The following is a 13,928-nucleotide window of genomic DNA, read 5'->3' as shown; positions in this document are numbered from 1 at the left end:
CCATTTCCTCCACAGAACCGTCCTCCCCACTGACCATAACTTCTCTCCCCAGTACTGATTGCCACCTTTTGCTCACACCTGGAGCGGATTCTAGTCTCATCTGAACTCTGCTTTGCTAAAGTCATCAACCAGGGCAGCAGACCATGACCCTTCCTCAAAATTCCGTAGGTATCTACTGATGGTTCCACTGAGGCAGCCTTCAGCCCTACCTCCCCCGAAATATCTGTACACGTCGGTCGGTCCCCTTCCCAAACAGATAACATTTGTACGGCACGAAGGAGCCTCCCGTGTCTTTGTATCGTAGAGCCTTTTTCATAGTAAATGTTTGTTGATAAGGATGAGTTGAGGGAATACGTGGTTAACTTGTTAAAAAGATGGGAAGGCACAAAGGGAGGCAGAGGCATACCCCCTCTATCCGCGTCCCCGCGGTATGGGGTGCGGTCTGTGGGGTGCGGCGGCCTGGGAGGGTCCCAGGGCGCGCGGCGCAAGGTGCCCTCGGGGTGCAGCCTGGGAGCCCGAGCGCCCGCCCCCGCCTCGCAGTCTGGCGCTTCTGCGCTGCGGCCGGGCCGGCTGGCGTGTGCGGCGCGGACAGGGAGGCCCGGCCGTTCCGCGCTCAGAGGTAGGTGGTGCTGTTGCCGTGACTGTCTTCCTCATTGGCGCGGGCGGAGACGCGGAATGTTCAACTCCTGACTCGGGCGGAAAGCGTGGGAGCCGACCCGGCCGCAGTCCTCTCGAACCCCGACCGCCGCCCCTGCCCTCGCCGCGCGCGGGACCTCGGCGGCCCCGGCTGCTGCTCGCGCCCGGCCCGGGAGCCAGGTAAGGGGCCAGGCCAGAGGCTGCGGGGGTGAGGGTGCTGAGCAGGCCCGCCGCGATCGCGACTCGTCCTGGCGTCGCGGGCCCAGGCCTTGCCGGGGTCAGGGCCTCCACGGAGCACCCCTGCCTGACACGGAGCTGGCGTCCCCGGTTCCCGCGCCCTTGCGCGGCCGGGAAGCGGCTCGGGAAGTTCGCACGGGTCCCAGGCAGAAGTTGGCGCCGGGAAGAGCGGGGCGCAGCCGGAGAGACTCCGGTGGTCTCGGCCCCGGCGGGCGGCGCCTCCCGGCCGCCGCTCCCCTGCCCGGACGTGGAGCGCCGGCCTCGCCGGGGGTGACCCGGGCGTCTCTCGAGAGGCGAGGCGCGAATCTCCCAAATCAGCGCAGGGTGCAGGCCGCTTCCCGGCAGAGGTGCTTGCGTGCGAGGAGAGGCCACTAACTTCTGCTTTCCTGCCGGCCGTCCCGGGAGCTCGCCTCCCGCCCAGAGCGGCGGCTCCTGCACTGCCCCGGGCAGCGTGGAGCTCGTGCCTTCCGCGGGCGTCGGGGTGGCCGCTTTGCCGACCGGGTGGCGTCCCCGGGTTCCTGGGCTCGGGGTCCTGCACCAGGACGGAGGTGAAGGCTGAAGCGGCCGCCACCCCTCGCTTGCTCCTGACAGCTTGCAGACAAACTTTAATCCAAAACTGGCCGGAGGACATTGAATTTCCTACAAAATGGGGCAATCGTTAGATTGTTGAAAATGTATGTTTCTGATGCGACTCTGGGTCTTGGATAAGCAGTGTTTATGGGGAAACTTAATTACTATTTTTGTTAGTTTCTTTAATAATGAAAGCAACATCATTTAGTGTCCTATTCCAGTGATATTACAATAAACAGCTTCTTATGTACGATAGTGTATTAGAATGGACTTACAGAATTAATTCTATGATTTTTGAGCTACGGTGGTTGTTAAAAGTATATCCATATTTTAACCTTAAAGCTGTTTTAGGAGAGCCTTCTTGCTTTCCTGACCTCCGTTGAAGTGAACAGCTAGGATTCAGTGGAACCAAACCTACAGACACATTTAGACAAAAAATAAACAAGCAATCCAAGACAGTTAGTGTCTTCTTTGTAGTAGGCTCATCTCCACAATGAAATTTCATGTCGTTTTTTGATTTTCAAAAAATATGGGATGGCTGCATTTTAATTATAGTTTTAGTCATTTGTGGAGCCTTTGTTTTATGTTCCTGCTACAATAGTGAGAGATTTGGGAGATTGTAAATGAATGCGAATTTAGTTTGTTTGGAAAGAGAGAATTAAGATAAAGAAACATGGTCTTTTAGAGCAATGTGTACTGTTTATTTTAATCTTTCAGAATTTAATTTTTATTATAACTTTTTTGAGATTATTATGGGAATTTTTTTAAACTGGAAAATATTGTTTATATCAAAAGTTTTAGTGGTAATAATTCCAGAGTAAACGACCATAATGGCAAGGACATTTTTTTCTTGTCTAGGAAAGCAAATAGATGATTGATCTCTTTTTCTTATTCTTTTGGGGAACACATAAGGACAAATCAAAGAGAAAGAGAGAAAGAGAGAAATATTAAGCACTGAGGATTTGGATCTAAAAATGGATGGTCAAAGATCTTGGGAACTCAGGGACCTTCTTGCCAAATAAGGAAACTTGGCAGGCTAAGCTGTGTATTTTAAGTTAGCACAAGAGTGAGTGTTATTGGCAGTATATTGGCTGAGCGCCTATCCGGAATGAGCAGTGAAACTGATAGGGCTACAAAATTATAAACAGGAGTTAACAGGGGCGTGAAGTGAATAATCTAGTCATCAGAGAAAACACTGGAGAACTTACAGTGATGTTTCATGAAAAGGGGTCAGACATGGAGTGAAACTATTAGTGTGGAGTGAAAGAGAAAAGTGGACAGTTGATTTTAGAAATTGATGGATTCAGAAAAAAGAAAGGAGAGAATCAATGATTTTTTTTTAAAACCAGAAAAGGATGTTTGTGGTGATATAGGCCTTCTTGGAATAAGATAGCCTTATATCTGTATCCAGAGATGCTGGAAATAAAAATCAATTTGGATCACTTGTTTTCCATTTTATTCTACCCAGGACAGATTGACAGGGAGGGTGTCTTGTCTATCTACATGTAATAGGAACAGCGAAGGCACCTTTTGGTCTTACTGCAGGGAAGATTTAGGCTACTTTTGTGGCTGTTAACCTTGCCCCACTACACACAAATAAGCAAACTTCCAGCTGTGACCATAAAACTGTACCTGTTAAGGAGAGAGAGCTATAAATGCTAGAGCTTAGATTGGTTTGACTGATACCTGGGTGCTTTTGTGTCAGACCCTCCTACAGACAGCTGAACCATCGATTATGCCCTAATAGCAGTTAAGTAATCCCAACACAGTAGAAGATTCTGTGAGAACAAAGCAGCCACGCATTTGACACCCTAACCCCGGCATCCCATTAAAGCCTCAAATTGAACTTTAGGTGGATGATAAGCAATCTAGTAATTACTATAATAAGAAAAGAGATTGTTTAAAGAAAAAAAGGTAAATTAGGAGGAGGCAGAATGATATAGTGGAAAAAAGACATGATATGGTGGAAAAAATGATATGACTTTGAAGTCAGACCTGAATTTGAATTTCAGTTGTGTCACTTTAAGATAGGTAGTTGGCTTGGGCAACTTTTACACGGTTGATCCTCAGTTTCCTCACATGCAAACTGAGGACAGTAATCCCTGCTTCATAAGCAGAAGGATATGAGACAGCACATGGAAACGCTTGAGCCAGTGCCAGGAACTTTAGCCACCATCACTGAGTGGTAGAGAAGGGGTTTTCCACACTCTCAATTTATACACAGAGAAAGCTGCCTGTCTCACCTGTTCCCAGCTAAGGCTTGCCCTTGGTAGCCTGCCCTGTTCCCAAATCATACTTACGTGTGTATGTAGGGCTAGGAGGTTTTCATAGCTATCCTCCTGCTTTGCACATAAGGATTTCTAAAGCAGCTCTGTGCGTACCTCTGTGTTTATACACAGCTTTGTAATATTCTTGGGGGGAGAATCTGAAAATTAGTGCATTTATATTTGAACAGTTTGGGAGCTGTAGGAATGGTGGAAGATTATGACCTAGAAGACCAACATTGGAACCATTCTTACAGCCGATTTTGAGCACAGATTGCCTTCAGGGACCAACATTCTTCTCTGTGGACTCATCTCTGGACTTCCATAGAGGAAAACCAAAAAGAGAAGGCAAGGATCACTGCCTAAAGGTCATGGAGTAAATCTTTGCTTATTAAACTTTTCTACCAAAAGTGGGGAAGAATATATTCCTTCAGGGATCTGTAAGTATAGCCATAAATACCCCTAGTGTAAGCAAGCACTTTTTTTCGAATCTTGCATTTAATCTTAAAAATTCATGTGACTTTGGCATTGTCTTCTGTACTGTTTGACTTTATTGAACAAACCAATACAAACAGACATTAAGCAAGTTTATTCCTCCAAATCTTAAAAGTAAAATCGCTGATGTAAGACGTGTGTTTATTCATACATCTTCTGCTCAGAACTGGGTACTCCACCTGTGGGCTAACCCACATTTGAGGAGCATGGTCCTGGTTCTGGTAAATGGTACCGGCACCACTCTGCTTCATAGACCAGCCTGCCACACGGGGTAATGCAATTCCATTATGCTGAGAAAAGAATGGGGGTAGATCATCATCCAAAGAGTTTTTTTTTTTTCCTGTGGTCATACTGTGGCTTTTGAGGTCAGCAGAGCTCTTTGCGTTGGAAGTCAAGAGGAGGGGGGGAGGATAGTTGTAGGATAGAAGTCTGAAATATGGCTCTCACCTTCTCAGCCAATTTGGGAGGAGAAATTTAGGAGGATGCCCAGTCATCTCCATTATCCCTATTGCTGGTATTGATCACTGTGTTCCTCCACAAGCGAGGGGGCTCTCAGTGTCAGGTTCATGACTGTATCCCTAAGAAGGGAAGGGAGAGGTCAGTCATGGTGTACTCATAGGGTTGGAGTGGATCTTTGTGAAACGAGTCATTCTGCTTTCCTTGTCTCCTACCCACACTCCCGTTCAACACTCTCAGTGATGGAGGACTCACTACTAAACGGGGTGGTATATTTCCTTGTTAGGCAGCTCTAATAACCCAGAATTCTTTCTGTAACTTTTGTCCACAGATAGCGTTGCCTCAGGCTCGGTGATACATACTACAGAGTCTTCCTTTGGTCTTATCTAGTTTTAATGTCCCCATTTTTTTTTTTTCATGTTACATCAAGGTTACCAGTTTTTAACTCTCATATTTCCCTTTCTCAGGGAACCTTCATTCTAGGTTTGTCCAAAATTGTACTGTTTGTTAGCAGCCAGGAAAGTGAGATACTTTCTGTTTGACAGCAAACTGTTCTAGAGTAGAAATAAAAGCTGAGTGGCAGCAGGATCTAGGGATGGATGGGCCTGCTGACTGAATAAGCCGTGTTTACTCACCAGGCTTTCTCCCCTACCCTCACCCGTATCCCCAAACACCTGTGTATTCCTCTTCCAGCCAGCCCATAGAAATGTGCCCTCTCCATGCTCCTTTGTTTTAGTCAGACTCTGGCCCCATTCTCTTCCTCATGCCTCCAGTCATTCAACGCTAGAAGCTTCTAATCATTCGACACGAGAAGCCCCTGCAGTGACCCATGTCCTGGATTGTACCTACTTCGAGTTTCCTAGTTGGGCTTCTGTTTGAGCACAGACACATTTACACACGGCATTTCTGTGGCATAAGTGCCCCTGCCCCCTACATTCCTGTTCCTCCTCTATTTTGCTTCTCATAACAACATTTCTGGCAAGAAAAGTATTTCATGGAAGTCTCTTTTCATTAACTGAAGTATTAAAGTACAAATAATGTCTCATTTAACTAGTTCATTTTAATTTTAATCTGTGCTTTAACTAGAGAGTTCTATGTTATTTATGTGATAAAAGAGAGAGGGGAAAAAAAAAGTGAAACAATAGCTTTTCTGTTTTTTTAGACTCTTAAAGTTGGCTTCTCTCAGATATCCATGACTGAAGATCCTCTTCACTGAGCCCAGCAACCTATTCTAGACAAGACAGTCTGCTTTCTGGTAGCAGCCTGGGAGGAAGGAAGGATGTAGCTACAATAGACACAATACTAGTTAGTTCTATTCATACCCAGTCTCCAGCTAGTCTTACAGATCTTATCTATCATAGCAGAACAGCAGTCCTGCTCAGGAACAGAATCTTTGAATCTTTGACCTTGGTGTTATAAACAAATTCATCAAACCAGAGCTTTCCCCATTTTTTTGAAGATAAGACTTGCAGAAAAAATAAATAATTGCAGACCTGCAATCCAAGTGGTATTGTTTTTATGTACATGGTGATGAAGCACATTTTTATTAGTTTATTTACTAATCTGTGTTAAGGAGGCTGAAATAATACTAGCATAAATAAATATTAGGGCAGTGAGCTTGGCAAAAGAATTTACTGAAGGGTTTTGGGTTTTTTTTTGTCATATTCAGGTCATGACAAAACAAATGAATTTTTTTCTTCTATATTGTATCAGAAGATAGACTTTTAACTTTTGTGAAGAGAGGAAGAAGAGTAGTGTAAATTAGGGGTAGAAAAGGATCTGAGTTGAGAAATAATAGGCCTGTATAAACCTAAAAGATAGAAAAATCCAGAAAAAGTCCAAAGTTCTTTTCTAATAAAGCTAATCCTTTTATAAGTAGATTTAATTTTTTTAATTAAGATTTGCAAGTATCTTGAGTCTATTTGATATGCAGTAGATAAGATCTGAAAGAAGATAATGGCCACCACAGAAATGTATACTCTAAGACCCTTCCAAAGTGAGGGCTATAATTGACTAAATAGGTCCCAGAAACTCTAGTATCTAAAAAGTGCCAAAAAATAAAAGTATTGTCTTTTAATAACTTAAATATTCTCCTTATGAAAAAAATGTTTAAAAGAAAATTATATTACTAAGAAGATAGATCTTGCAAAAATGGCCAAAACCAAGAGCAGCAACTAGAGGAGTGAGGGAAAAAAAATAAAACGTACACAAAGAAGCTCACAAAATAGGGATTTAAGGATCAACAATACATTATTTATAGTTGTTCTGCAAAACTAATGAAGATATAATATAAAACAATTCTGAAAACAGGAGAGGAAAACATACCTAACTACAAAGGCTGAAAAAATAGATGGTTAAATATGATATCAAGATTTCTTAAAATAAAGAACCATAGTTTCCATTTATTGAGTATTATATACTGGGTGCTGGGCACTGTGCAAGGCCTTTCACAGCATCTCCCACTTCTCAGCAACTACACAGAATGGGTATTACTGCCAGTGAGAAAGCTGAGGCCGGAAAGGCTCAGTGCCCTGCCCAAGGCCTGGCAGCTAGTCAGTTCAGATTTGCTACTAGAGCTATCGAACTGGGGTCTTTCCCCTGGATCATGCTGTGTCCGTGTTGAAATATCTGTTACTTGGAAGTGAGACTTAAATCAAAGAAGTCAAATAATACTGTTCAAACTTGATAGCTTTTGGGCTATCAATTTTGAGACACATGGTAACAGAATGGATATTTCCTTTATTGGGTCTGGAAATGCCATGGTCTGAGAAAAGTGATTGATTCAAGGTTACTGAGAAGTAGAGGCAGAGTTCTAACTCACATCTATCTAATTCTAAATTTGTGGGGTTTTTTTTTTCTTTTTTTAAAATCCAGGGCAAAAGTCCATTCTTTTGGATCGGAAAGCTAAAAACTTTAGAAAGTAAAGTAATACTCCCTATAAGGTTTTTTTTCTTCCTCCCTATAGTTCCACTTTTGATAATTACCTGATAGTACTATATATGCTTTCAGTAATTAATAGTTTTAAAATATTTTAAAATTTTAATGTAAGGAAATTTTTTTCTTTTTGGCCACGCCCTGTGGCTTGCAAGATGTTAGTTCTCCGACCAGGGATTGAACCCAGGACCCGGGCAGTGAAAGTGCGGAGTCCTAACCACTGGATGGCCGGGCAGTTTCCTAAGGAAATCTTTAAAAATTAAAAAAAAAAAAAATTAGTCTTACTACTCAAGTACTCAAATGATTGGATTCAACCACTGAGTTAGTGATTTTCAGTATTTTCAGAGTTCTGACACCCTCTTATACATTTTTGTGATATCCCTGTTCTAACTTACCCTTCAGTGCTCTGTGATAGATACTTATCATTAAAATTTAAAACAGCTTTGAGAGTTTATGAAACCAAAGTTAGGATGCTACAAAATTAGGACTGGGAATTATTGCATGGAGAAAAATTGCCTTTCTTGTGTAAAAGCAATTGTTTTAACATGGTGGGATGAAAACATCATTTGATTGGGTATACTATGTAAATACATTTATGTAAATGACTCTTATTAAATTCTAGTCTATTCATTGGAGAATACACCTGAAAAATTAGAACATAATTTCATCAGGTAGCAGGCTTCCCCAAGATGCTCGAAGTATGGTTAATCAGTAGTTCAGTTTATCCATTCTTCTGGTCATAAGTTGATCCTCTTAGAATAATGATTTTAAAGGAGAGAAAGCTCAAAGGGAAAAGTAAATATATGTTGTGTCAGACAGTCACATAGATGGCAGCGGGAATCTCAGTCAGGTTTTTCAGCTATCTCCATGATGCTTTGCCAAGCTCACTGGAGTTAAAACCTATATTCATACACTCCAGAATTGTTAGTCTCTTTGGTAATCAGATGGGACCTAATTTTTTATGGTCTCAGTAAAACCCTCAAGTAATTATATAGTTCCGTTCATACATAGCCAGTTTCCAAAAGGCAGGATGTATCACCAAAGGCAGGATGAGTAACAGTGATTCTGGGAAGAGCTGACTGGTTGCCTCATCTCAGGGTGAAGATCCTGGAGAACTTTGCTTCTCAGAGGTCAGCCTCCCTCTGGCACCCCTAGGTCAGTTTCAAGTGGGACTGATCCTGCCTCGGTTCATCCACATTCCCTGGACTTGCTCTGCACCAGAGGGTTCAGACTTATTCATATTGACCTCATCCTGGTTCAGATCTGTTTGTTCTGGAAGGATTTCTTCCCTCCCCCTCCTCCTCTCCCCCTCCTCCAGACTCAGAGACACCTAATCCTGAAGAGCCCAAATATACTGTTCTCAGTCTCCCAAGAAGCCTAGGCAGCTGTTTCCAAATCAGGATTTTCTTCAGAATCCTCTGGGGGCCACTTATAAAAACTATAGTTCTCAGATTTTACTTAATCTGATTGGAATCTTTCCAGCTGCAAAAGGCATAACAGGAATAGCCAGAAATTATTTATTCGTTTATTTATTCATTCATTCATTCAGTACATACTTTTTAATGGAAAAGGTGTGATGCACCTAGCTGCGTAGTAGGTGCTGAAGATCCAGGTGTAAATAGAAACGTGTCTTGCCTTTAAAGAATGTGTAGTCTGGTGGGAAGTAAGTGGGAATGATGAACGGATAAAAACAGGGGCTGTGGTACAGAAGGAGAATTAACTCTGCTCGTGAGGCCCAGAGGAGGTGGTCAGGGACATCACTGGGCAGGGAAAGGCATTCTAAGCAGAGACACTAGCCCGTGCAGAGGTGTGGAGATGTGAAAGCGTGTACTGGCAACTGCAAATCAGTCCTCCTGCATGTCTGGGGAGGGAAGAGACAAGAAGTAAAAGTGGCTATAAGTGGTGAAGGGAGCTCACAAGGAAATTTCCTGGAATTAAAAGACATGAGTCACAGATGGAGAGTATACTGAGTATCCCACCAGTGAATGAAAAAGACTCACCTCTAAGCATATCCTATTAATTTCAGGATTCCAGGGATGACTACAAGGTCCTAAAAGCTTTCAAAAAGGAAAAAAATAATGTAAAAAGAATTAATAACCAGAGCAGCTTCAGGCTGCTCTACAGACACATTAGAAACTAGATGGGTATGAGGTAATATTGTACTTTGGAAATTATAAGGAGATTATTTCCTATCTGTAATTCCATACTACCAATCAAGACATTTTAAGACATACAGATTCTCCCAAAAAATTGCATCCTGGGCACTCTGTTCAGGTAGCTAATGGGAGACGGTACACTGTCAAAGTAAGGGAATAAACCAAGAAAGAGAAGCCAGGAGATCCAAGGACAGGTGTTCCCACAGAGGAAAAGGTGACGGAAATGCTGAGGATGATGGGGAAGGGAAGTCCCAGTCAAGTCTGGCCTAGAGCAGCTATTCCAGCTAGATTGCCTGAAGTTGAAGGGTATAGCAGGAATGTCTCCAAGAGAAAATGGAACACCCCACCCCTGCCAATAGGTACAGACTGTATCTGGATACTATGTTTATTTATGTAGACTCTAAGCTATCTTTTAAAGTGCAGAGGATAAACAATCCTCTCTCTTGCCTTCTTCCCAAAGTAGAGCTGAGTTTGGCTTCTGTTAAGAAATCAGCATTCTTCAGTGACCTGATGTTCCTAAAATGGAATGGCTGCGCGTTAAGATCTCTGAGCTTACTGTGTACATCACTCTGCAAAGCTGCAAGTTGTTTAAGAAGAAATTTTGTCAATCTATATAGGTGCAAACTGCCTCCCTCCACCCTTTTCTTTGGAAAATAATCAAACTCCACAGAAAAATGGAAAGAGTAGTAAAACGCCCATGTAACTTTCACCTAGATTCACCAGTTCTTAACATTTTGCTTCCTCCCTTTCTATACCCATTCACTTTTTTCGGAGGGTGAGGGGGAATTGAACCATTTTAAATTAACTTGGAGATATCATACTTTAATACATCACCCAGTATATCTTTCAAGAGCAAGGACATCCTTCTACAAAACCAAAATACCATTACTTGCCACGGATAAAATAATATTATCTAATATATAGTTAATATTCAGATTTCCCTAAAATCTTAATAACTTCTGTAGTTTTGGTGGGGGGATCCAGAATCTAGTCAGTGATTATGCATTGCATTTAGTCATCATATTTAAGTCTTCTGTGTGCTGTTAAGTTTCTCTGCTTTTTTTTTTTTTAATCTTTCATGACATTGACAATTATGAGGACCCCAGGGGAGTTGTTTTGTAGAATGTCCTGTACATATGGATTTGTCTTTTTGCTCCCTCATTATAAGATTCTGATTTACAGTTTGGGAAGAATATGTATACAGACTTTTTTATCCATCTGCTTTTCATGCAAGTTCAAAATTTTAGACCTTCGTTTTCTTGCTTGTATGTTTTTGTTTTGTTTTTCCTGCTAATCTGTGGTTTGGTATAGGGTGTGAAGAATGACCCCTTACCTGGAGAATAGTAAAACTCCTTAGACTGCAGAAAATATCACTGTAATAATCTCTGGGAGAGGTAATCAGTTCCTCTGGAAACAAGCATAATATTTTTAAAAAAACATTCTTGGCAGAGTTCTCTGGATGACAATATATTTTGTGATCAAGGGCAAATTTTCTGCTCTTTAATGAAGTTCTGCTCCAGGATACAATCCAGGGAGCCACTTCTGCAAAACACTTGGCCAGCTCTTCTTCCATCCCGAAGCTGACCGCTTGCTTTTGAAATCCCAACACTGAATGCGCGTTCAGTTTGCAGCATCTGGGCCCTCCTGTGCCAGCATGCTCAGAAGCTTAGGTTATGTATATTTTGTGTGAAGTGAGTACAACACGGGGAGATGGCGTGCCTCAGATGCCAGAAGAGCTGTGCAAGCCTGCTGCTGAGGGCGTGCTTCCCATTTGTTGGGGCTTTGGGGAAGGAGACCTGGTGACACAGTAGCCTTTAGGCAGAGCTGCTTGGGATGTGCAAGAAGTGGTGCTGCGGGCTTTGTCAGTGGGGGCGTGGGAATCTGAGCCATTTCTCTGCGGACAGCTGTGTTTCAGAGTCTGGACAAGTTGCTGTTGAATTTTGCATGGGCTGCCAGGGTAAGTGTTTTCATGTTGATTTGCTTCTACTCTTGCTTTTCTTCCTCCTAAGTCATCAGGCCCTATCTGGAAGTGCTGCAGGACTTGGTATACGTTAGCTAAAGTGGAATACAGAGGTTTCATTCTAATATGTTTCTAATCCAACTTTCTTTTCCTTTCCCTCTATAGATTTCGTGGAAGTATAATACTTTGTCATTATGAGATGTCGTCTCTCGGTACCTCCTTTGTGCAAATTAAATTTGATGACTTGCAGTTTTTCGAAAACTGCGGTGGAGGAAGTTTTGGGAGTGTCTATCGAGCCAAATGGATATCACAGGACAAGGAGGTGGCTGTAAAGAAGCTACTCAAGATAGAGAAAGAGGTAAGGTCTTTTCCTGCTATCAGAAGTGGTCACGATAGCACTTATGTAAGCTTTTCAACCTAGAGTCAGAGGTCTCAGGCTGCCAGAGACCTAGCAGAGCCCTTGGGGTTGATCCGTGAGGCCGTTTCCCAGTTTCCATTCTGGGAGCTCCATAAATAGGAACCAATGCCACGTGTGCTGGGGGTTGAATTTTACTCGGGCTCATCTGAACTGAGAGGATTTCTTTCCATGGTGTGAAAGACCGAATGTTCTCTGAGCTCTCGTCCAGGGGAGGTGAGCTTTCAGGCCTTCCCAGGCTTCAGGCTTTTCCCTGGGTCAGCCAAGAGGGGTCAGTAAAGAGTAGTGTGTAAAGTTTTCATCCCCTTTCCATTTTCTGTCCATTAATTTGTGGTCCTCAGGAGTTGTCTTTTGAAAAACAAAAAGCATTATTTTTCTACTGAAATATAAGCAGTACCAGCTTCTTGCATTTCACCTCTACTTGAAGCCCAAAGTGATGGACTTTGTTTAATAAAGATGCTAGACAGAGAGCTGGCCTAGTTGTAAAATGGGAAAAAGGTCTTAACTTTCAGAGTCTGGGATTTGTGCTGGTCCTAGTCAAGCCCAAAACGTATACACAGGCCCTTTATCTTTCTTAGGAAAGTGACACATCATCCCCACATTCCTTTTGGTACCTAAACTCCACAATAAAGCTAGTTGTGGAGCTGACCTGCAGGGGCTCAGGGCATTGATAACTTTTAATAGTTACCCTCTGGAGTTTGCTTTGGTCATTTCTACTTATGTCCTGTTTTGGCTTCTTATTGTTCTTTTCAGTATCTTTTTGAAGTGAACTTTTCCATAAACATCTTTTAACCTCCCTGAATGATTTCATTCTTTTCATTAACTGCTACCAGTGAACCATAGCAATTGACTGGAGATGGAAACCCAAGTGGAAAGCACTATGTGGCCTTCCATCCCAGCACTGCTGTGTGACTGTGTAATCACCATCTGTGTTTCCGATTGTTGAAGCCAAGTCAGAAAGACTAAGATAACTCTGCCTTGGGGGTATCTGTAGGTTGTGGAAAGCATTAAGAAGTGAGAGCCTTTAAAGCCAATGTGTGCCCCAAACCGAAGGGCACTATGTAGAAAAAGTTTCCTTCCCCTCATTTCTTGATCAACGAATTTTTTAAATAGTAGCCAAATAATAAAACCATTTCTTACTGTGGACTTGAACCTAGTTTTTTTAATCTAGTGAACTCTTAAGCCCTTTACAGGCCAGCATTATTGTACCCATTCTGCAGGTTGAGAAATACAGCTTTGAGAAACATGTTAAGCTGCCCCAGTAGGGGCAGGTGAAACCCAGGTCAGACCCCCTGTTCTCCAGTTTTTAACTCTGAAACCTCTAGTTGACCAGCTAAGAGCAGAAAATAAACCAGTACCATCAAATTTATATTCAAAGAAGTGTATTTATATTCAAATATTTTTAAGCATCATGCAACTTCAGTACAATGAACATGTTCTTGTGTGATTGTTGGATGTGAGAAAGACTTTATGAGACATGAAATAGATTTTGATAGGAAGACAATAATTGCAACCCATTCACTCCACCCCCATCCATACCCAATACCTTTTTTGACTGTCTTTGACAAAGCCAGGAAAATGACATAGGAAAGCACAGGGGTGAAAACAGGAACTGGAAACTGCCAAATCCTGCTCTTGTGTAGATATTTAACCTGAGTATCATTCAGAATTGGAGTTGATTACAGTAAACCGCAGGAGCATACCTCATAAACTTCTAAGTAGGAAAAACAGAAACTCAGTTTCAGCTTTGGAGCTTGATTTAATCAGTGACTGTCCGTGATAAAGAGACATGGTAAGTTATTGCA

The 13,928-nt window shown here is 42.5% G+C and overlaps 1 protein-coding gene across 2 annotated transcripts in view; it reads left to right on the top strand.

The window, feature by feature from the left end:
* The first annotated feature begins 635 nt into the window (after positions 1-635).
* The window catches only part of MAP3K20 (mitogen-activated protein kinase kinase kinase 20), a 173,843-nt gene continuing 160,550 nt past the window's right edge, over positions 636-13,928 (top strand). For both annotated transcript variants that reach the window (XM_029225330.1, XM_029225329.1), the window contains exons 1-2: positions 636-816; positions 11,874-12,066. In XM_029225330.1, the coding sequence (XP_029081163.1) occupies positions 11,908-12,066 (159 nt within the window). In that variant the 5' untranslated portion in view covers positions 636-816; positions 11,874-11,907. The remainder of the gene's footprint in view (positions 817-11,873; positions 12,067-13,928) is intronic.

Source organism: Monodon monoceros, unplaced genomic scaffold (assembly GCF_005190385.1).
Source record: "Monodon monoceros isolate NGI ecotype Baffin Bay Population unplaced genomic scaffold, NGI_Narwhal_1 Super_Scaffold_16, whole genome shotgun sequence".
Classification (NCBI taxonomy): Eukaryota; Metazoa; Chordata; class Mammalia; order Artiodactyla; family Monodontidae; genus Monodon; species Monodon monoceros.
This window is presented reverse-complemented; position numbering and strand designations above follow the sequence as displayed.